Source organism: Corylus avellana, chromosome 6 (genome assembly GCF_965113065.1).
Source record: "Corylus avellana chromosome 6, dhCorAvel1.hap1.2, whole genome shotgun sequence".
Taxonomy (NCBI): Eukaryota; Viridiplantae; Streptophyta; class Magnoliopsida; order Fagales; family Betulaceae; genus Corylus; species Corylus avellana.
Genome location: NC_142495.1, coordinates 1921701 through 1945062, shown reverse-complemented (window position 1 = coordinate 1945062; position 23362 = coordinate 1921701). Strand labels below are relative to the sequence as shown.

At 33.7% G+C, this 23362-nt stretch overlaps 1 protein-coding gene across 6 annotated transcripts; it reads right to left on the bottom strand.

The window, feature by feature from the left end:
* Nucleotides 1-1272: 1272 nt before the first annotated feature.
* LOC132187077 (Protein kinase superfamily protein) lies at nt 1273-15700 on the bottom strand. Of its 6 annotated transcripts, none has more exons than XM_059601240.2 (21): nt 15148-15698; nt 14441-14695; nt 12593-12717; nt 12259-12303; nt 12077-12158; nt 11917-11985; nt 11663-11833; nt 11504-11569; nt 9816-9884; nt 9605-9727; nt 9363-9433; nt 8980-9165; nt 8282-8394; nt 8015-8109; nt 7904-7945; nt 6339-6485; nt 6212-6260; nt 6063-6121; nt 4174-4235; nt 4033-4084; nt 1273-1440 (listed from the first exon to the last, which is right to left on the bottom strand). In XM_059601240.2, exons 1-21 carry the CDS (start codon nt 15304-15306, stop codon nt 1393-1395), a joined length of 2088 nt encoding a protein of 695 aa, XP_059457223.1. In that variant the 5' UTR covers nt 15307-15698; the 3' UTR covers nt 1273-1392. The 6 variants fall into 6 exon arrangements, with proteins under 6 accessions (XP_059457223.1, XP_059457226.1, XP_059457225.1 ...); XM_059601242.2 differs by lacking the exon at nt 1273-1440 and adding an exon at nt 3655-3959 and having other exon boundaries at nt 15148-15697; XM_059601243.2 differs by lacking the exon at nt 6339-6485 and having other exon boundaries at nt 15148-15700.
* Between the last annotated feature and the right edge of the window lie 7662 nt (nt 15701-23362).

The window sequence follows — 23362 nt, the reverse complement described above, 5'->3', positions numbered from 1 at the left end:
AGGTTTGTGAAATTGTTTTTCTATATAAATTAATCTGGTTTATGTATATATCTCTTTTGAAAATACTACTGGTCTCCTAACAATAAATTAACGTGTATTGTCGTCATTCTAATTTTAATACCCACATCTAGCATCTTCGTGTGTATATATATATAATTTCAACATCTTCAAGGCAATCATGCAAAAAAGATGGGTTTCACTTGTCAGTGCCGTGACGTGATAAAATCATTATTAGGAACTTATAAAATGTTTTGTTGGGGGCTTTTTATTATTATTATTTTGAAAAATTATTGTAAAGTTTCGTGAGATTTAAGTATGCTTTATTATCAAATTGCTCCAGCCGTTGAAGTTTATAAAATCGTGACACATAAGTATAGAATACATCTATATCACCCTTACCATTTTCTAAGCTGATTTGTTGTGCTATCCATAGCCATATGATACATGAAAATATGTTGTTTTGGTGAAGGACTACATCAACTTTAAGTGATACGTATCATTGCTTTATAGGTATAAGGCTACGTGAGACTTAATAAAATAGTTCTACATGTGCAACCTCAATTTATCGCATGACAAAAAATAAAGATAAACAAAAGTTTATAAAAAAATATATAATATAAAAAAAAAGAGGGTGACCATCCATCGTCCCCCACCAATAGGGGTGGCATGAAGGGTGTGGGTAGGTCTTTCTACCAACTCCACTCTACCATCGATGGAAGGGATGTAGGTCTTTCCACCGCATCCACATTATTATTAATGAAGAGTGCATTCACCCACGCTGTCATTGGTGAAGGAGGTGAGGTCGTCTCATTGCCTTGTCTTGTGACTGACAGGGAATATGCATCATGGACTCATGACTCACACACGCCTTTACACAACCCACGTCATTTGTTAGTATAGGAGGGTGGGTTGAAACACCCACCAATAGAGGAGGGGGTAATACCACTCCACAATCCCATCCTTGGACTGACGGAGGGCATAGGTCGTGATCCACTCACTCTCTCCACCAATGAGGACTTGGATGAGTTGCCTCTCACTTCGCTAGTGAACCACCACTCCCAACTTGGGTAGATGGGGCGACCGATCCACGCCATCCTTAGGGTGGCGGGTGGCTACCTGCGTACCTCTTTCTTTCTTTTAATAATTTTTTTGTCCACATGTCAAATTGATATGGCATTTCCTTACATGTGGAGTTATTTTATTGGGTTTGAAGGTAATGAGGCGATGTATCATAAGCTTACCAAAAATCAGTTTCTAATACATCTGGCCGTTGTAAACAGTCTACCATAATTTCAAGGAGCTGAATGCCCAAAATGATTGCCACCTATACCTTATTTTCAAGGGTTTGACTTGCACTTGACCCAATGAAGGCTTGGGCTCGTGCTGAGCTTGTTATACGCTTCCCTCGGGCCATACAGGCCTTGGTTTGGGCTTTCTTGGCTGCATAATCATAAGTTGCACCTTAAAGTAATATTTTAATTGGCAGTCACATTAATATAATAAAACAATTATGAGACAAAAGTATGATTTTTCTTATAGTGAAAGTTTGAACAAAAATTTTCTCAAAAATAACATGTTAGATACTAAATTAGGGGCAGTTGATATGGCCAAGGCCAACTGAATATTGATAACAACCGGAAAGTTGAGACATTGGGGGAAGGCTTGATATTCAAACGAAAAGTGCATTATTGAATATTGATAAACAATAACTCTAAAACCAAAAATTAAAAAATTTCACTTCAACCTGAGTTTTTAATCTTAAATGGTAAAGAATATGTGGGGTTTACAAATATTTAAGAATAATAACAATAAATAAATAACACATGTTACTTATTAAAATAAATAACACTAAAACATTTATGACAAAACAAACATTTTTAGCCATGAATATTGTCAAAACTAGGCTTCACAACAAAATTAATGGATGAGTTTTTAACTAACTCTTTGATGTTGTACATCAAAAGAGAAATTGCTACAAAATTTAGTACATATTCAATTATATATGATTTTTGAGATCTAAAATAATGTCATGTTACTCTTTGTATTCGGGATAGAGTTTTCATAGTTTTCTCCTTACCCAAATGGCAAACAAGAGCATGATCTAAAAGAATTGCTTTTGCATGGGGAAATAAAAACTTTGTTGGAAACTTCTTATTCAATTTTTAGGGCAAAGATGTTTTATATTTGGTAAGCTTCTTTGACTATCATTATTCAGTAAAGAAATTAACTCTAAGAGACATTCATCCAAGGATATCCTTGTTCGATGATTTTCTAGGATGATTTCAAATGAACAAGCCTCTTAAAATATTAATTAATTAAATAAATTTTTTATTTTTTATCCATTTAAACTTTTGGGACAAATGATAATTTAATATGATATAAGAGCCAAACCTAATAAATTCGAGCTATCTCTATAAAAACACTTCAATTTTATTTAACATGGCTACATAAAAGCACAATAACTTTTATTTTTACGTAGTTTCCGATGTTAACACACAGAAAGTACTTATTTGGAACATTGATTATACAAGACTCAAACCCAAAGCCACACAGTTTTTACAAATGGCATAACTTATCCATACATAACAAGCAATGCCAGCCAACACCAATTAACACTTGAGTAGTCTTTGGTGCGGTATTAGATTCAGTAGAACCTGATCCATAACCAGAACCTGAACCATAACTAGAAATAGAACTTGAGCCAGTTGCTTGACCAGTAGTAGCAGTTGAATCTGATGTGGTAACCGTATTCACAACTAACTGGGCAACAGATTCAACATTAGTTATAGTAGAATTAACCACTGACTCAACTGAACTGCCAAAACCAAACCCGGACCCAGACCCGTACCCCGTACCCATTTCACCACTAGCATTGTTTGTAGCCATAATTGGTGTTCGTTGTTGCAGTGTGGTGACTTTAGTGCATGGGTGTCTCTCTATTTATACAGCAAGTCTTGGCCATCTTTTTCCTGATTTGGCAAATATGAATAGGGTGTGATGTGAACATGTGATTGGGTTTTAGCTTAAGGGAAAGTAATTGGTCCCAAAAGTCAAGCACTAGCACTACATGCAACCACCCCAACTTCAAAATGTCGTCAATAATTAAGGACATGATAATCAAAGAGCTTTGAAAAGAAGATTTTTTAAAGATTAGTTGGCAGAATTTGAACCAGAAAAATGTCGTTCAGTCTTCCTTTGGCTATGATATGTCACCTAAAAGACACAGTAAGCATTTGGAAGTTTTCGTTTGTGGAAGTTTTCGTTTTCATGACTGATTATCTATTTTGTATTTTTCTTTCCTCTTTCTTATTGATCATAACACAAGAATATAACAAGATCATCCCCCCTCCCACCCCAAAATATTCATTAGGATTTCATTAGACCCTTAATTTTTGTAAAACTCAATAATTAAGATCAGCTTTTATTTTAATACATCTTTAATTAACATATAGCTTCAAGTGTTCAACACATTAAGATCAGCTTTAAGAATTAGACAATCAGAATTTCCTGTTTAGCCAAGATTCTTTAAAACTCAATAAGAACAAGATTATCATACAAACAAAGCACCACCAATTATTGTAGTTAAGTTTTGAAAAAATTAATAAATGAGATAGAAAAACCAATTCTACACAGATTCAGAATATATGACTGACACAAAGGTGCTTTATATGTACAACTTAGCAAAATTTAAAGAACCAAAAAAAAAAAAGCCAAAATCATGTACATGGGTTTTACCAACAATGAATCTGCATTAGCTGGTGAACTACGTAATAATTGGTTTCTCATGACCTACTACAAGATAAGAGACCTATAATACCAATAATATAAACCTGTAGTGGTAAGTGATACACCTCTTAGCAATTTTATTTCCTTTTTTTTTTTAAGACTTGTCAGTATTCTGGGCTTTGAAGAATTTGTTCTACATCTACCCGAGCACTGGTTGGATAATGGACTCATACCTGAAACTGATATGTCAGAATCTGGGCAAACAACCTAAACGAGGCATGTGATAAAAGCATATCATATATTAACCTGAGCATTTTCTGTTTTTAATTTCTGGAGCTCGTCTTGGGCACATATGAGCCTGCATGTAACGAACAAAGGTTCAAGTAATGTTAGCATTTGAGGATAATTTAATCACTAATTCTACCTGCGGTATATCAATGCTAATACCTCCACTGCAACTCAGTTATTTCATGAAGCAACTCCTTCTCCCGATCATGCGCTGATTCAAGCTGCAACCAGACATCAACGCCCTTCACTTAAAATAACATAGCAAAAATATCTAAGTCGAGTCATTCATGCTTCAAGTTCGAGCTCCAATTAGGGAATTAAAAAACTGTGTCATCAAAACTACAGTACAATATCTCGCCAAAACTTTATACAAATTTCTTGGGTTGGGTTAATGAGGGTTGGAATGTTCAAGTGTAAGGTGTTCCTATGTATCAGCTTTATACAAAATTGAAATCCTTGAAAGGGGTTTTGAACAAAAAGAACGTGGAATGTTATGGTGATATTCAGCAGAAAGTTCTGCAAGCTTGGGTTCATCTGGAATTGGCACAGCAGGCAATGCTTTAATCTTTTGTTGATAGAAGTAAATGCAACGATTATCATGATGGTTCCTAAAATGCAGAATCCTGCTGCAAAAATAGCTTCTTGTTTTGGGTTTCCTACAAAATTCATCAACAGAATTCGATAATGTGTTACAACCTCCCAGTTCTCCATTCTTTTAAATGGATCATTGATAGGGTATTTTTAGGGGAGGAAAGGTACGTTCAAGGCAGAGAGATCCCTTGTCTCCTTATTTGTTTGTTCTTGCAATGACAATTTTCTCAAGGCTGATGGAAGAGTATTCTGTTAAAAGTGTTGATTTCAAATTCCATTATAGATGCTCGAAGACAAGATTAACTCACTTGTGCTTTGCAGATGATCTTTTAATCTTCTCAGAAGCGAGCTTAAATTCGGTTAATCTTTAGGAGAACCTCTTGTGTTACCCAGTTTGCATGAGGAAGGATATTGAGGGGTTTTAACAAGGTCTTTCGAGTAGAGGTAAGTCCTAATGCTACACATCATGGATATGAATTTAGGATTTCAAGCTAAAATGACTTTTGATATTCAAATCCCCTTATATGTATACAGACATTTATGCTACATTATCCCAACATTTTTAATTATATTAGAATGAAATCCAGAAGTTTATGGTAAGTTAATCATTGTTTATTCATTTGTTTGTCATCATTTTCAGTTGTATATTTTTCATCAAACTTCTGTTGAAAGATCACATGAATGTAATTTTGGGGGGGGGTGTAAAAACTTCTGTTAAAATTTTATGGGGGCTATTGCCCCTCAAGCCCATGGGTGGCTCCGCCCCGAAATATAATGTATTTGACCAAATACTACACTTACCAGCCACCAAAAGAAATAACTAAATATTTTATCTTATATGCTAAACTTTTTACTAATTTTGGTCGATCATTCTTTCCATGAAGCATGTTCCCATGCATTGCATGGCTTACACACCAATTTGACGGTATTGAGCAAATATCAAGTTGCAATACTTCTTTTTATGTTTTTTTTTTTTGAGTTTGCAGATGGTTAAACTTTGGTTATCCTTAAATAATGGAAATTTCAACCTTAGTACTATAACTTATTCTAGCAGCATAAAACACTATAAAGTCAATCCAAGAGCACAACCACCTGACAAGAACCATGCACTTTATTAAGTTTAGACTATTAGTGATTCAAAATACTTACCAAATGCTAGTTCAAACATTCAATGTGCTTATCTTGAATGTAGATGCATTAAATCATATTTTTCAGATTAGTTAAGTTCTGTAACATAATGTGGTAAAACCAGTTAAATTTTTGCTTATGCTGCTCTTAAACCCGACCATCAACACTCTTAAACCAAGCTGATTGCAGTATATATATATATATATTGGTGTACTCTTATATTATAAGATGTTAGAAGATTTGGCATAGAGTGCATGCAAATGTTGGGAGTTTCATGATGATTTGTTTGAGTGAAAGCACAGACATAAAACCCACATATCATTACATACCAAAGATTTCTCCATTGCAGCAATATGTGCCAGCAGGTCTCCATTGACGGCAAGGTTGGCTGCAGTGTGGGAGGGAAAATTAATATAACATTATGTAATATTTATGGAAGTTCAAATGTTCAAATTGAAGTGTCAGTTAGTGCCTAAACCTGTAGAGTCACCAGCAGCAATGTGCTTCATTAAACTTAAAATACTCTCCTGTTGAAAACAAGATGACAAATAAAGAAACTTTAATCATAATTAGAATATAAAATAAAACTATATGGCTAAACATACCCTTTGAACAATATTTGTCAGCAAAACAGAATGCAACACTGGGAAAAAAGAATAGCCAGCAAGATTTGATGGTGTAGCATCGGAAGGAGATGGTATAGGCGACAATACAGGTGATGGTAGAGGAATTGCAGGATGCGAGGTAATCACCTACATTACCCATTACAGTAAAAGATTCAGTAAAATATGATATAAACACATTTTTCTATCTCTGGAGCATATCATGTGCAAACTGTTAGCTATAGTTCAAAGGGATATAAGGCCTCCATGGTCAATGACCTACACGGAACTCTTCTTTCTCATCAAGAAATTTCTGTTTGGGTCTGAAATCACCAAAATTACCTTTTAATACATATTCGAGTAAGTACATCGATATAAAGTGGCAAAAAGTTACATCCTTGGAAAACAGTCCCAAACCTTAAAATTTACCAAGGAAACCTTTCACAATTTCTTAGCGGTTTAAGCGTTTGAAGAAAGAGAAAACACATGGATGTTAAGTCTATTCACTAGCTAAGCAGCTCGAGCCTAAGCGTTAGAGAAGAAAGATGAAGTTGTACTGAGTGCAGAATAGAGGAAAGGGGGATCTCTCAGTATATCAATGAAAACAAATGTAAGGTTACACTTCTCTCGCTCATTTCAGATAAAAGGTGTTGCTTGTTCTCAAAGCTACGGGTGGATTACAAGTGTCTCCTCGAAAATCTGGTGCGAAATTTCACTGCCAAAAGATGAGACAGCACCAGGCTAAACCAAATTAGGTATCTTGAACTAAAAATTTATAGATGCACTAGCTTATTAGTGTGTCAAGTCCAATGTGTTTATCATAAATGAAATTCTTTTTGAAAGGTAAATACAACTCAAGAATCCACGTAGAATTTAACTTGTTCTCACCCTTCATTCTTTATTTATGGGGAAAGGAGAAGTCATTTGGTCCAAGGACCAATATATGCATTGGCAAAAAAGCCCTAACTTTGTGGTTCCCTCTTTCAACATGGCTAAGGAGGCTCTGAATAAAGAAACATAATAGAGTAGGGAGTGTTTGTAATGTAAAGATATTAATAAATTATAGCAATAGAAGGTACCTGCAATGCAACTTTAAGCGAGAAAAAAAGCCAAATACTAATGATAAAAGTCAAGATAAATGGATACGTTGAACCAATAACTCTTAGCAGTTTTGCTGGAAGCAATGACCAATTGACAAGAATGTGAAAAATTAATGTGACCAGAAACTGTATATGGACTGTGTTATACAGGAATAATATGCTTCTGTCTTTTTCTCCTGCTCTGATGGTGAGTGTGTGCATGAGTGAGAGAGAGAGAGAGAGAAACTATTGACCTGCCCTCTTTAAGACTAGCAATAAATTTAACAAACTTAGTTCGAATTGATTAGTTATTCATGCAACTCAACTGAATCATAACATAGACAAGCAAAGAAAGGCCCAGGGTCTTAGCTCAAGTGGCAAAAGGGTAGGGTGGGTAGAGGTAGGTCCTAGGTTTGAATCTTGTGCAGTGGGAGAGAGAGGCACAATAGGAAATCTAACTGTACTTTAGCACAATCAACCCAACCTAACCTGCATACTGTGACTCTTTTGAAGTAGAGGAGTTGGGGCCACCTGAAAGAGGGGAAAAAGATCAGCCCTCACAAGAAAGGGATATATAAGATCTGGAATAGTAAAAATCACCTTTTCAAAATCAACATTCTCAGATGTAACTTTAAAACGCCCTTTCTGCTGAACAACTGGTGCCTTCGCTTTCTCATCAAGTTCATCACTGTTTGCTGCAAGAATAATTTGGGTAAATAAACATGCACATACTACCTTGCCAGAATATGAGTAAAGTGATAAAAATAAAAAAAATAAAAAAACCAATCACATCTAAATCCAAGAGATTGTTTCTGCATGGAAATAACAATCAAGAGAAGAAAAATATGAAGAAACTTCTAGCACTGCCTGATGATTTGGATGCTCTAGAAGAAACTTCAGAGAGAACATCATCTACTGCCAGTATAACTGTTGCTGCATTGCAATTTGCAGTGTTCTGGGACTGATTTTGCAACCTATCACTGAAAATTCCATTAAATTTAAATGAGTACTTACAGAAGAATGAAATGCAGTAGACACCACATAAAATTATTAGTAATTCAATGCTGTAGTCTTTTTTTTTTTTTTTTTTGTAAAAAACAAAAAGAAGTAAATTCAATGCTAAAATCATATGAAGACTTCTATTTGAGCTGCCAACAGACTCAAATAGAGAATAATTGACACTAATTCCAGTTAAACAATGCATATACATGTAAAAACAAACACATAATTGCATATTAGATACACTAATATTATTAGTTTCCATTAAGCGAATAGGTTGAGCTTCAGACCTGCCTCTTATAGTGAGAAAGGTAGCAGTAGGGTATGATCTGATAGTAGGTAAATATACTCATACTAATGCTTATCCTTTCCAGACTGTTTACTGGAAAAATCTAGTAATCAAGAGGATGAAGCAGTAATACATTTTGCCCTATTACAATAATAGATATGATGGTAATCGCAAACTACAAGAAGCCAACTATTTCATTATGCAAAAATCCCACGATTATGTAGATTAAGAGCCAAACCTCTCCCCTTTAATAGGTGGAACAGTAACTTCTGCTAACCTTGTGCTGGCTGATGAACTTCCCTTTCCCTGATAAGAGGGAATGGCCATACCCTCTGATATTTTCCCATTGTTCTCCAGATTAGGCTTTTCACCTAAAACACTTTCAGCATGATCATCCTGACGGGGTGAAGAATTCCATGAACTGGCAATGCTGGATTCATCGTCAGATTTGTAAGATCTGACTCTGGAAAGTGAAAAACATGACTAGTTTAGGCCAACTTAAGCATCATCATAACTAAAAAGTTTGGCTATGGCATTTATTTCAAAGAAGAGAAACAAAACTTGCTAGGTACAAGCCTCTTCGTATTTTCAGAGGATTTTAAGTAAGCAGGCAACATCATACAGTAGTAATGCTGTAAAACACCATTTCTGATAGCATACCTGGCTTCATTAATAGTTGAGTCGACTAGTGGAAGAGGCATTGATTGATTCTGCATCACATAATTTTCTCCCTGTAAAACACTTGATCAGGACCACAAAGAAATTTCCACAAGAAAATTTTAAAAAAGAAAAAGAAAAACAATTTCTACAAGAAGAGTGTGTTAACAAGTATATAACCTCCAAAAACAATATTTTGAACCATCAAATTTGTCCAACTAAAGTAAATGATACTCAATACGTACAATATCTGCAACTTGGCAAGAGTTTTGGAACTGTGATTTCTTTTCAAGGGCATCAACCGCAGATAAAGAATTTGAGCTTCCTCCTTGATTATTATCAGTTATGGTGTCATCAACATCCTGGATCTGACAGAATGAGGAACACCATTAAATTTGTGGGACCTTCAGATATCATATGATTATATCACCAAAGAAAAAAGATAGATAGCTGTACCAAGGAAGCCTGAGCCTTCAAATCGTCAAGATTGAAGTTCCAACTACTAATTCCTCGTTTATATTCATTCTACAAATCATTAAAAGAATATATTAAAAGTTAGCTACCTATAACATACAATGATTGTACCAGCATCAAGAAAAAAAAAAAAAAAAAACCTGCTCAGAAGTCTAAGATGTCTGTAAAAGACACTAATACAGTCTGGCCATGATACAAATACAGTGAAAACATAAGAGAAGGCAGGATACACGTCTACAGAGTAAACGTATGAATTATCACCAGTGACAGAAATTAATTATCTGATATCAGACAAATCTACTATGCAACTAGATGATCTAGACACGTATGTCTAACCAAGACATTTCCAAATTAAAGATAGTATCTATGAGCCTACAGTCACCAATAGTGTTCTTGATAAGAGCCTACAAGAAAATGCACATAGTTCTCTAAGAACCCCTCAGGAAAATCTCAAGAAAATCTTAACTATCACTCATTTGAATGACCAAAGATATCACTTCACAGCACTTTAATCTTTTTTGTCCTGTGCTAAGCGTACATCATTAGAATAAAAAGTACTCAAAATAGGGGCTCTAACAAGCAAATAAGAATTCCCCATGTAATACCAAAACTCCCTTTTACTTTCATTTTGATTCAGTCATTTTTCGTCACTTTTTTATTTGTTTTAATAAAAACATAGTGGGATTTCACTTTCAGAAATACCTGTTATAAAGATTGCTTCGCAGTTAGAATCTTTGTTGTTTTGTCATCCAGACAACACCCAAAAAAAACTTATTTTGATTTCCTATCCTACTTTTATCTTCTCGCCATTATTTTCTATTTTTTTTATTTTATTAATGTAAATTCCTACATAGATTGAGAAAATTGAATACTTTCTCTGTGAATTTGTTATTTTGTTAAAAGTTTCCTAGAATGGCTGGTCCTAATATCTTTTTTTTTTCTTTTGGATATTGATAGAGGGAAAGAAAATGGTAGAGAACCGAAATAAAGAAGGGTTGTTTTCTTACACACAGCAGCCCCAATCCATTCCACATATATAGGAGAGTTTCACAATGATTGGGAAGAATATTTTGAGAATGACAGCTTGCAGGGACAGTTGGCTCCTTCTAGAAGAGTGCAAATATTTTAGCCTAACATTTTAACACTCCCCCTCAAGCTGGAGCATATATATCATATAAGCCCAGCTTGGAACAAATTAACTCTTAACTGATTTCTACATGATGACTTTGTGAAAATACCAGCAAGCTGGTTCTCAGACTTAATTTCAGGTGGTGACTGGCAAGAGGCAGATAGCAACTTTCATGAAGGCAGCAACTCTATGCAACTCTTGTTTCCTCAAATCCGTAGATCTTTTTGGATACATTTTCTAGCAATTCCCTGTCAATGAGGGCATACCTAATAGTTTTCACAGATTATGGTTAAGTCAGTCCAAATGTTTCCGTTTTAATTACATGCTTCCCAAATAATTAATGTTATATTTTTATATAAACCCAATGACTCCTGGTCACATAAAGGGATAAATTAATCAAATCATTCTTTGTATTGATTAACAATCTAAAATATAGCATAAAACCACTGCAAAAGAAAACCTAATAAATTAAAGAAACATCATAACAGACTGTTAAGCAATATGTCAGCATTTTTTCTTCTTGATTTAAGAGAATTCCAACCTGTGAGATTTCCTCTTTCTGTCCATCTGGCATTTTCTTTTGTGCAAGCATATCCTCCTCCTTTCTCTGTGATTAAGAAAAATAGTCACTACTAATAGTGCAGATCAAAATAGCATTGAACTGCTCTATGGCCATAATAATTAAAAATGATAAGCTAACCTTTAATGCCTTAATGCGATCACCAAGAGCAGGCAGCCCCTCCAAAAGTGTCCGTGCAATATAATCATTTGAGCGAGCTTGCTTAAAGAAGGAATGCTTCAACAACTTCTTTGCAGAAGGCCGTTTTGAAGGATCTTTTACCAAGCAACTAGCAATCATCTGCTTAAATGACTGAAGGCAAAGAAGAAAGATCAGAAAGTGTTGCGACATAACAATGATCAATGGGTGAACTTAACACATCGTTGAGAGAATACCTTAGAAAACTTCCTGTCCCTTTCATAATCAAGGCCAGGGGGTGCATTTTGCAATGTCATAAGCAGTACCTGGCAACAGTAAACTTGCTTTAGGCTCAATGAGCTCCTGGGTGTTTCAGAGAAGATGCTGATAAAACCATGTCACATTTAATCTATGCACCTTCATCGGAGGATACTTAGAGAACGGAGCATGGCCATGAGCAAGCTCCAATGCAGTTATACCAAAAGACCAGATATCAGCCCTGCAGGAAAGAAGTGCTGAGCAAACATAACTGTCTAAGGAGGGGGGAGGGGTCAAAAAGGTGTAAAAACATTAAGAAAACAATGGACACTTAGTCTGACTTGAAGTCATAACCGTGTAGCTGCTCCATAACTTCAGGCGCCATCCTACAAAACAAATAGGCAAAATTCTTCATTCTTGAGTTGCATAACAAGAAATAAGACAATGAACCAAGCAGCCCTATGCTGTTAATACATTCGGCTCAATTTATAATTAACTGAAATTTATTTTCTACTATTACAAAATATTAATTGAATAAATAAAGATTACTTCTATGTAATGTCAGCTAAGCCTGCACCAAGGCACAATTTAACATTATATTGCATTAATATCTTGCACAAAAACATAATTGGGAACTTGAGGGAATGAGTATATGCAGATAGTATAAGTACATACCAGCAAGGTGTCCCGACAAATGTGTTCCTCACACGCTGCCTATCACCTGAATCAAAAAGGTAGGCAGAAACACCAAAATCTCCCAGTTTGATTGCACCACGTGCATCAATGAGAACATTCCCAGCCTATGACAATTGTAATATAAGACAATGGCAAGCAAGAAAATAGAAGCAAAATATCGATGGTAATTACGAAAACAATTATTAATACACTTGTTAACAATATAGCAACTAATTATGCTCTCATGGAAATTAGTTGAGGTAGCAATATGCAATAAAAGGAATTGACTCTCTCTCTCTCTCTCTCTCTCTCTCTAGCCAAAATAACTTAGCATCCCATACAATGTCTTCCAACTCCAACATCCCTTAATTCACCAAAAATACACTTCTTGGCCTTATTTCCTCTTCTCTAATGAGTTCAATGGCATGTTAGTAAGATTGGCCAAAAGGTTTATCCCTTTTTATCACGCTAGATATCTGATCTGAGCTTCTTGGACTGCTTCTATTAATAGTTTTTACATTAATCACCACTATGTTACCATCACTTTGCATTTAACCTAGTTGGTTAACAATGATTCTGCAGGAAAGCCACATGTTTTATTATCATAAAAGGAAAAATTTTCCATCCAAGGGTCTAGACTTAAATTATTTGCCAAACATATTGTATGCCAGAGCAGGGCTGGTTGGAAGTCGTTAAACCCTATCTGGCCTCCAACCCACATTGGTATAGGAAGGAGCATCCCAAACCTACCCCTACTCTGTTTAAGGGGGTCCCAAACCAAACCCGGTAAGAGTGGACATGGTAGTTATCCAGTTAGAGCACCCAGCTGCCACTCTTCTTAATGAGAAGTTGGAGGTCCAACCAATTAAACTGAAGATGAGCAAGAGTAAATCTAAGATGGTAGGGGCATGTGCATCACAGACCAATGAGTGCACCTGTAGTGTTGGCTCAAGTTAAAGGCAACCAAGGATACCCGGGAGAGGGCTAGAACGAGTGGTTACAAGCCACAAAAAGATATTCACCTTAATCTCCTCCTCTTGGATCTAAGAGCAATACCACAATCCCCACACACCTGAGCAGAGGCCCAAGGTGAAAAGGAATAAAACAGGTAATTACCATAACCTCTTAACATGCTTAATCCACGTAAATTAACATACAGATAATGTAGGCTTGTTGGATTCTTGAAGATAAAAGAGGGGAATCTTTGCTCCAGTACCACAAAATTGGTTTACCATGAAATCTACAAACTTTTCCAAATGCTAGGACCTTTTTTTTTTCTGATAGCCGGGGTATCCAGGTATAATTGATATGAGTATCATTATGGTACAAAGTACAAAGCTTTTACTGCTATTCAAAGTAAAAGAAAATTTATATATCACTCCCATCAATGCTTTTAAATTAAAATTCTTGATAGCCGTGCATAGATGTTAATCATTATACATCGAGAAAGAGTTGGAGACATTCACAAGCTTTCTGAAGATCAACGATATAAAACAGACAAGTATCCTATTAATTACATAAAACAGTTAGTTATAGTTTCTCTAAGAAAGAAAAGGAGAAGAGAAAAAAAGGCAAATTCATGTCAAGAAATTTAGAGTTAAGCTTTCAGACTGTGCAAATCCTAGTAAAATAAAATTAATATTTGTAGTACTTAAACATTAAGAACCTTAAAAGTGATACAAAACTATGGATAAGAGAGATCATATCGGCAAAAGCAGTATTAGTTCAAAAAAATGGTTAAGCTCCCAAACAAGGAAGCCTTATAAACATTTCTAGGGTTGCAAAATTAGACAAAGATAAAAAGTTGGAAAATCAATAAGTGAAAAACCGGATGATATCAATACTCACTTTGACATCTCTATGTATGTGCCCATGATGATGAAGATAATCCAAACCCTTCAACACTTCACGTAGTATGGTTGCTATAACCACTTCTTCAAAACCATCAGAATATGCAGCCTTCAGTATGTGAAGACAAGATCCCCCAGACATGTACGGCATGACAACCCACAGATTATGGTCAGTGACAAAGGAGCAGTGTGATTTAAGGACATTCGGATGATCGACCAAGATCATTGTTTGTGCTTCACGTGAAACGCTATTCTGTGGAAAGCACAAATGAAGGAAAACATCAAGACAAAACAGCAACCATTATAAGAATAGCAAAAGAGTTGAATGATACAAACCCTGAATTAGACAACATTTTATACCCCCCATATGTAATTCCGGCATTGCGAAAATTGACAGAGCAAATCTTAAAACTCAAATCAGTTAATGTTGCAATCAAGCTCCTCTATCGAATCAAGTTATCTCAAAATGCACTTAATAGAGAGAGCTCACACTGAAGTACAACGAACGCGATTAGGGATTTTCCGTTTTATTGTTCTGTTCAAAAATCTTGAATATTCTCAAATAGATACTATCGACACCCGAATACTTGCCGATCTGGCTGTTTATAAGCGTAGGAAATTCGAAAAAACAAATAATTATCATAACAAACAAACAAAAACACATTGATCGAAATTTCAACAATGCGTTGAGAACATGGAAGATACCAGATCGCAATTTCCACGTTCGAAATCGAGAATCTTGATGGCGACGATCTCGTTGAAGGGCTTACAGAGAGCACGGTGCACCGAAGCGCTCACACCCTGCCCGACCTCTTCGTAGAGAGTGTAATTCTCCGGTCCAATCGGATACTTCTTCTTCTCCATCTTCCCCTCCTTCTTCTTCTTACTATATTATTAAATCTTTCTGATCTCTCTCAGAAATTCATTCACATACGAATGAGCAGATTTAAAAGTCCGAAAAAAAATATTACAAAAAAATAAAATAAAAAGTGGGTGAATGAATGGCGAAAGGAGAAAAGAAGGAAAAAATTTAGGGCATTAATAAATGGAACGCTGTGCTGTCACATGTAACGAAATAAAACGAAATGAAAGGGATTAGGAAAAAAATGGGAGCATTGATGACAATGGCGAGGTTGTTTCTCAACTTTCTACCTCTATCTCTTTCTCTCTCTCCCTCTGCTCCAACTTTCTCGTGATTTTTTTTTTTTTTTTTTAGAGAGAGAGAGTGGGGAGCGAGGCTATCGGATCGCCGCTCGAACTGGCGGGGAAATGGGGAAGCGTTTGTTTTTGTATGCAGGAATCCCGCCACTTGCTTTCTTTGCAAATTTTGGAGCTTTTTGTTTCGTTTAAGCAACAAACTCTCACGTGATCTGCACGTGCAAATTTTTTCCGTCTTTTAGCAAGTTGACACTACCTATCTCACCGTTGATAATGACGGCGGGTCTCGCGCACTCCGACCATCCATGACGTCCGATCTTTTTTTCCACGATTCGCATGACTCGTGCTTGGAATTGAATTACGATGGAGAAATAAAATTTTTAAGTTAAAAATTATTTTTAGGTAAAAATTTTATTTTTAAACTTTTATTAAAAGTTTTTTTTTTTTTTTTTTTGTTATTTTTAAGCTTTTTGAATCATTATGAGAGTTTTTTATTTTTTTACCAAACGCATACTTTTTTCTTCAAATAAATTTTTTGAGTATTAAAAGCACTTTTAGACCCCTCAAACACAATCTTAAACAAATCTTTCCCATTTCAAGTGAAATCTTCTCTATTTTATGAAGACTTTTTTTCCTGTAATTAATTTAAAACTTTTAATTTTGAATTTATGTTTCATATTTAATGGGACTCTTACCAATATATATATATATATATATATATATATATATTATTTTCAAAATATATTATCTTCATTGCATGCTTCGCACTTGGACTTACTTGACTTTGCAGATTACAACTTTTTTTTTTTTGTTTTTTTTCTCATAATTAAATTCACATTCTCTTATGAGCAAAAAAATTTGATTCACGTGAAACTATGTTCACATGACTAAGATATTTTTAGCTTATGGATGAAAAAAAAAAATTAAAAAAAAAAAAAAAAAAAAAAAAAAAGCTTATGGATGAGGCAAAGATATCTATTTTGTAGTGTTTGATTGGTTTGATTAAGCCACGTAAAAGGATGGTGTGAGGGGATATTCCAGAAAAAGGAAGGGTTTGTCACATGATCTTCTTTCTTCTTCTTCTTTTTAGTGTTAAATATTAAATTAGTTTCTAGGGTTTCACAACTTTATTTTTTCTTTTCTGAGGTTTAATTTTTATCACAGGAGGTTCCTATGGTTTTGATAATAGACAAAGTTAGCCCTCCGTCAGTTGACCGTTAGTTGACTTAACGAAATTCTACGTAGACCAATCAAATGTTGAAACGTGGCATCTACTTAATTTTTTTTTTTTAATTAAAAAAAATGTATTTTATTAAAAAATAAAAAAAATTGGGGGTGGCTGAAACCACCCCCAATACCCACTGGGGGTGGTTTCGGCCACCCCCCTTGGCAACAAGGGGGGATGGCCAAAGGGGGTGGCCGAGCCACCCCCATCCGGCCAGAACCCCCCAATCTTTTCTCTTTTCTTTTTTTTTTGTTTTTTTTTTCAGAAAAAATACCTTTTTTTATTTTATTTTTTAAAAAAAATTAAGTAGGTGCCCGTGTCAACATTTGATTGGTCCACGTAGAATTTCGTTAAGTCAACTAACGGTCAACTGACGGAGGACTAACTTTGTCTATTATCAAAACCACATGGACCTCCTGTGATAAAAATGAAACTTCAGAGGAAAAAAAATAAAGTTGTGAAACCCCATGGAGATCTGAAGTATTGAACCATTTTTTTTATTGAGAATTTTAAAGAAACATAAAATCATGCATGTATGATGTACCACATGATTGCACGTCATATATTTTGAGAGTCCAAATTTGTTTATTTTGCTAAACAAAAATTTATACACCATACTTTTATTTTATTTTATTGATGTGTCATTGCTAATGAAATAGATTTATATATGAAAGACGTTTACAATAAGTTCTTTTCAAATTTATTATTTATTCATCAACTCTTATTAAAAAAATAATAATTAAACATTTACTCGCAATGTCACATCAATAAAATAAGATAAAAGTGTACTATATAACATAATTGAATTATCATGTTCCTTCGTAATTAAGGAACTTACCTTGATATATTAAGAAGAGGAATAATATTTTGCCACTCTACCCTGCTAATGATGAAGGGATTTAAACAATTGGGTAGGTGTGTAAAGGCAGGCGGTTAAATCCGCTAACTGCTAACCGCTATAATCACTACCCCTTAACTGCTATAACTGCCTAGCGGTTAGCTAACCGCCTTTTTATATAATATATTGTTATAATTATAATTATAATAATATTTATATATATAACATAATCAATTAAAAATTAAATCACATTTTTTTTTAGATAATTATATCACAATTTGAGTATTAATATAGTATCACTATAATTTATATGATTATATTACATGATCAATTGATCATTAAACATTTGATTGTAGAATAACAAATTATACATAAATAATATGACATAACTTGTAAGTCATAAATATGCAAGTTCATACTAATATAATAATTAAATATCTATAGACTTAGTTCCAATGAATGTTATAAACTTATAAGTCCATATATGTTATAAATTATAATTATACATATATGCATATTGAATAATATAGACGTATAAAATGAATACTTAATCATATGATTCAATGACAATTCAAATACTTTATTCAAATTAATCATATTATTAATGTACAATGATAATGTGATTTGTATAATATCAATTGTTTAACTATTTTCTATTTTCAATTGTATAATATCAAGTTAATCATTTAAAAAAAAAAAAAAAAAACTATTTTCTCTTAATTTCTTAGTAATTTTTGTAACCAATTGTTTTATGTTAAACCAAGGGGTATATATTCATCATTTTCTTAATTTCATCTAACCCTAAGTTCTAACATTCTCTCTCTTTGTCGCCTGCCTCCCTCTCACTCTCACTTGTCACTATGTCTCTCTCCCTCACACTCCCGTCATTGTCTCCCTCCCTCTCACTCTCAGCACTGTCTCTCCTCGCTAGTGGCTATCGCCGCTTGCCATCTTTGTCTCACTGTCGCCGCTATCTCTGTTGCCACTCACGCAGTTGTTGTCACCACTCACTGTCTCTGTCTAGTTGTCGCCACTCGCCGTTTTCGTTTTGTCTCTCTGTCGCTACTTTGTCTCTGTAAGGCTTTCTGTCTCTCTATCTCTCCTATACAATATTTAAGGATTTTTATTTTTTGAATTGTTGTTTGGACGTTTGCCATGATAGGATTTTATTAGTTTAATTATACATATATGCATAAATTCATGTTTCTTAGTTTAATTTGGGGCAGCATGTTTCTTAATGCATTGTAGAAATTACCTATCTAATAACACTTTAATAGATGGAGGACACCAACAAAAATGAGGGTAAAAAATGCTATAATGATCCAAAAAAAAAGCCCAAAACTGAAAATTGATTGTATATTTATCTTGAGAAAGTCCAAAAAAAAAAGCCCAAAGAAGCCAAAAAGCCCAATTTTAAAAAACGATTATAGTGAGTAGTTACATGTTTTACTAACCACTAACTGCTAAGCGATTACGGTTGTGGTTAGTGAAATTTATTAACCGCTAGGCGGTTATGGTTGCGGTTAGTAAAATTAACCACTAAGGTGGATACGGTTAGCGGTTTTTGCCAATAACTGTTAACCCTAACCACCTTTACACTCCCTAAAATAAACAAATATCTTTGATATGGGAGGAAACAAGAGTTAGTTGGATTTTAATTATTAGTATTTAAATTAAGGGAACAATGTAAAATAAGTCAGGGTAGTTGTACCAATTTATAACAAGCTCTATAGGGTTTAAAAAGTAATTTAAAACTCGTTATAGTAAGAATAAAAGACACATAACTTCTCATTCCAAACTTTTGTTTGAGATTGTGACTAAAATCATCACTGAACAAACCCAAAATCCTTAGAAATTGTTTAACTACCCCTGTGACCAATTTGGTGTGGTCTGACCACCTATTATAAGTTATAACTTCGTCTTTTATTTTTTTGCTTTTCTCGTTATATATATATATTTCTTTTGTATTTTTTTAGCATAGGGATGTGTATTGTGTTATTATTAGTATTTTTATCAAAATTTTAAATGAAAATTTTGGGTGAGAAGTTATTTGTTATTTATTTTTTTTATTTTTTGCTTGGCACATAGAGTTTTCAGTTACTTTTTAAACTATGTGGATTTGGACAAAGTTTTTATCCAAACTGGGTTTGTAAAATTTTTTTCAACATAGTTTATAAAAGTGACATGTGTTTATTTTTTGATTAACATGTGAGATGCACATGATTTTTTAATAAAAATTATTTCAACTTTGTTCCTACTATTAAAAAAATATGTGCATCTCACAAGTTCAATGAACACGTGTCACTTTTATAGACTATGTTGAAGGAAATTCATCTAACCCAGTTTGAAAAAAAAAACTTTGTCCTATAGATTTTATTGCAAATCTGTACAACCATAAAGATTGATCTATTTTATGTTTTCTTTAATTTCAAGAGTCAAAGGTAATAACTTTGTAATTCAATCAATGAGCTTGACTCGAAATCAGTCTATTTAAGTGTGCTTTTGTATTCCAAATAAAATAAATAGTGGAATTTGATGAATAAACAACCATTTTGAGGTGAGACTCTTATTATTTTTGGTGGTAAGATTTCACCAAAACTCCATTGTTAACTTAAGTTATCTTACTAAAGCTGTAGAAATTGATGACCATCAAGAGAGGAGGCAAACGAATATTGAGAACCAAGATGGAAGAAGCCGTTCCAAGGTGTAAACAAAGTGAACTGGATGCTGCCCTTGATATTAATTCCAGGAGGATGGGAGTGGGTGTGATTGTGAGGGATATGGAAGGCTCTGTGTTGGCTGCTATGTGTACTATTGTTCCTCTCATTACTGATTCCACAATTGCTGAAGCAGTAGAGACTTGGAGGGCAGTGGATTTATGCAAAAGCTTGGAGGGAGATGCACTAGAATAGTGAACCATTTGAGACAAGAAGATTTCTGTTGGAATCACTTAATAGAAGATATTCAAGTTACCCTCAATAGCCTACAGAGTTGGGTTGTTGGTCACGTATAAAGAGAGGCGAATGAAGCAGCTCATAGTTTAGCGAAATTAGCTCTTAGTAAGACTTTGGAACAAGTCTGATTGATGACATTCCTATGTGTATCCAACATATTGTATTTGTTGAGCATGAACCTTTGGGTTAATTTTTATAAAACACTCTTTTTTTTAAAAAAACAAAAAAAAAAGTTATCTTACTAAGTAAATTTATTCAAATCGTAACCATTTGTTTATATATATAAAAAAATAAAACTCTTATATATATATATATACACCCTCAATAACCCAGGACTTCAGTTTGTGGAAACGATTGGCATCAATGGAATCTCGAACGGATATTAACCAATGATTTTTATGTTGCCTCCGATTTGGGAATAAATAAGCTAATTAACAAATTTTATGGAAAATAAGCATGATTATATATCTAAATCTCAGTCGATTGCCTAAATAAAGCAAAAATGCAAAAACGGCAATTCTTGTTGCTATTAATCTTATTATCGATATTATTTTGTAAACTTGTGATTAAAAAGGAATTTAACTTTGCCTAGCCAACATAAAATAATTTTCTCCTCCATTTTTTTTTTATTTTTTTTTTTATTTTTATTTTTTATAGAAATGCTACTATGCGTTTGGAATTGCGATTTCACAAAAATAATCTAAGTTTTTAAAAGATATAGCAAAACGTAAAGTGTTTGACATTATGATTTTAAAAAACATTTAATTTAAAATAGGAAAAAAAATATGTGATTTCTATAGATTCAAAAATTAATTATTGAATCTATAGAACCCGCACCTTCGTGTGACTCTTAATGTTGGAGAATAATGAGGGAAGGATAATTGAATCCTAAATAGTATTTCTCTTTTCTTTCTTTCTTTTTTTTTAAAAAAAAAATAAAAAATAACAAGAAACTCTATATGCACAAAAAATTAATCGAAATAACATTCACATCCGATCCTTTAAACAATTTTATATTATAGAATGTGCAAATTTAAACCAAAATCACTAAATTGTTAATGCGCCGTAAGAGCATTCACATCTGATCCTTTAAACAATTTTGTTCAAATTATGAAGAATCTCACCTTAAAAGCACCCTACAACAAATTTGTACCTATCTTTTATATTATCGGCCCTTTATAAACGAAAGATCATTTTAGATCCTTTATCTCTCATTTTATTAATTTTTTCTTTCTAAACTCTACTTCTCTTTTTACTTAAAACACATTTTTTCTAAGCAATTAAAGACAAATGCAAAGGTGGAAATTGACCTTGGCTGAAACACATTTAGTTGTTCATATAGTTGCTCAATATTGACCTCATGACATGACCTAAGAAGAATAGGAAGAAAGATACATTCCCTACTTGAAAGTTCATGTCCAGGCCCAAAAACCAACGTGGCATGAACATTAAAAAATTAACGAAACTATAATGGAAGGGGTGTAAACGAGCCAAGTCTGAGCAAGCTTCCCTTGTTTGGGCTCGGCTCGTTTAAATTTTACTCGAACTCGAACCGAACTAAAGGATGAGCCAAAAAAATCGAGTCCGGACTCAAGCTCATAATAAGTCAAGCCAGCTCGCGAGCTGACTCTTATATTTAATTGTTTTTATTATTGTAAATTTAAACTTAAGTACTCTTAAACGGCTTAAGAAGTTAACTTCCATATGAGCATTTGCTTAGCCTGGCTAGCCGAGTATGAAGCCTGAGTCAATACAGCAAGATACTTAGTTTCAAAGATGGATATGCATCATTTTATAATAAAATGATGTTATTAGAAAATATATATATATATATATATATATATCAAATTTTAATATTAATATGAGCAACTATGTGAACAACTACTAATTCGAGCCTTATACGAGTTGCTCACGAGCCTAACTAAGTCAAACAGAGCTAGCTTCGTTTAATATTCGAACCAGTATTTATGTTCACGAAACGCCTTATTTAATAATTGAGCCAAGAACGAGCTTATATGAGCCGAGCTCAAGCTTTCTCACGAGGGTTTCTCTCTTAACACCCCTTATGAAAGGATCAATTTAATACAAATTGAAACTTTATGGATTACATTGACAAAATTTAAATCCCACGAAATGATTTGACAAAAAGAGATACCTCAAGGATCTCTTGAGCATTTGTTTTTTCTTTTCTTAAATACTAACAAATAATTGATGATCACTTATCAATATTTAATTAATTTACTACATTCACACACAAAAAAAGTAATTTGCTAGACACATGTATATTCAAATTATATTGTTTGTGTATCTTTTTTTTTTTTTTTAATTACTGTGAGTAAATGCAATAATGATGAATTTTTAGGAATTTAGTTTTAATTTATGTACTTTTCTCTATTATAAAGTATCATTGTATGTAAATGCAATAAGTATAAAAATCTATTAATAATAAATAGTTAATACACGATCACAATTTCAAATAAAAATGAATACCTTAATACCAAAAATAGCATCATGTTTACCTGTCTGGCTGTCTCTCTCTAGAGGGCCAACAACATATATTCAAAATTTTCAAACGAAATCATCAAATTTAAAATCATACATTAATCGATTATTTTCTCTTTAAATTTCCTCAAATTAATTTTGTTAAAGTCACGTGCACAGTCCATGCGGGCCCTATATGTAGCTTTCTTTCTTTGGGCCAGAGGCCCAAATATATAATGAAACTGTACTTTTGTGTGCCTCATT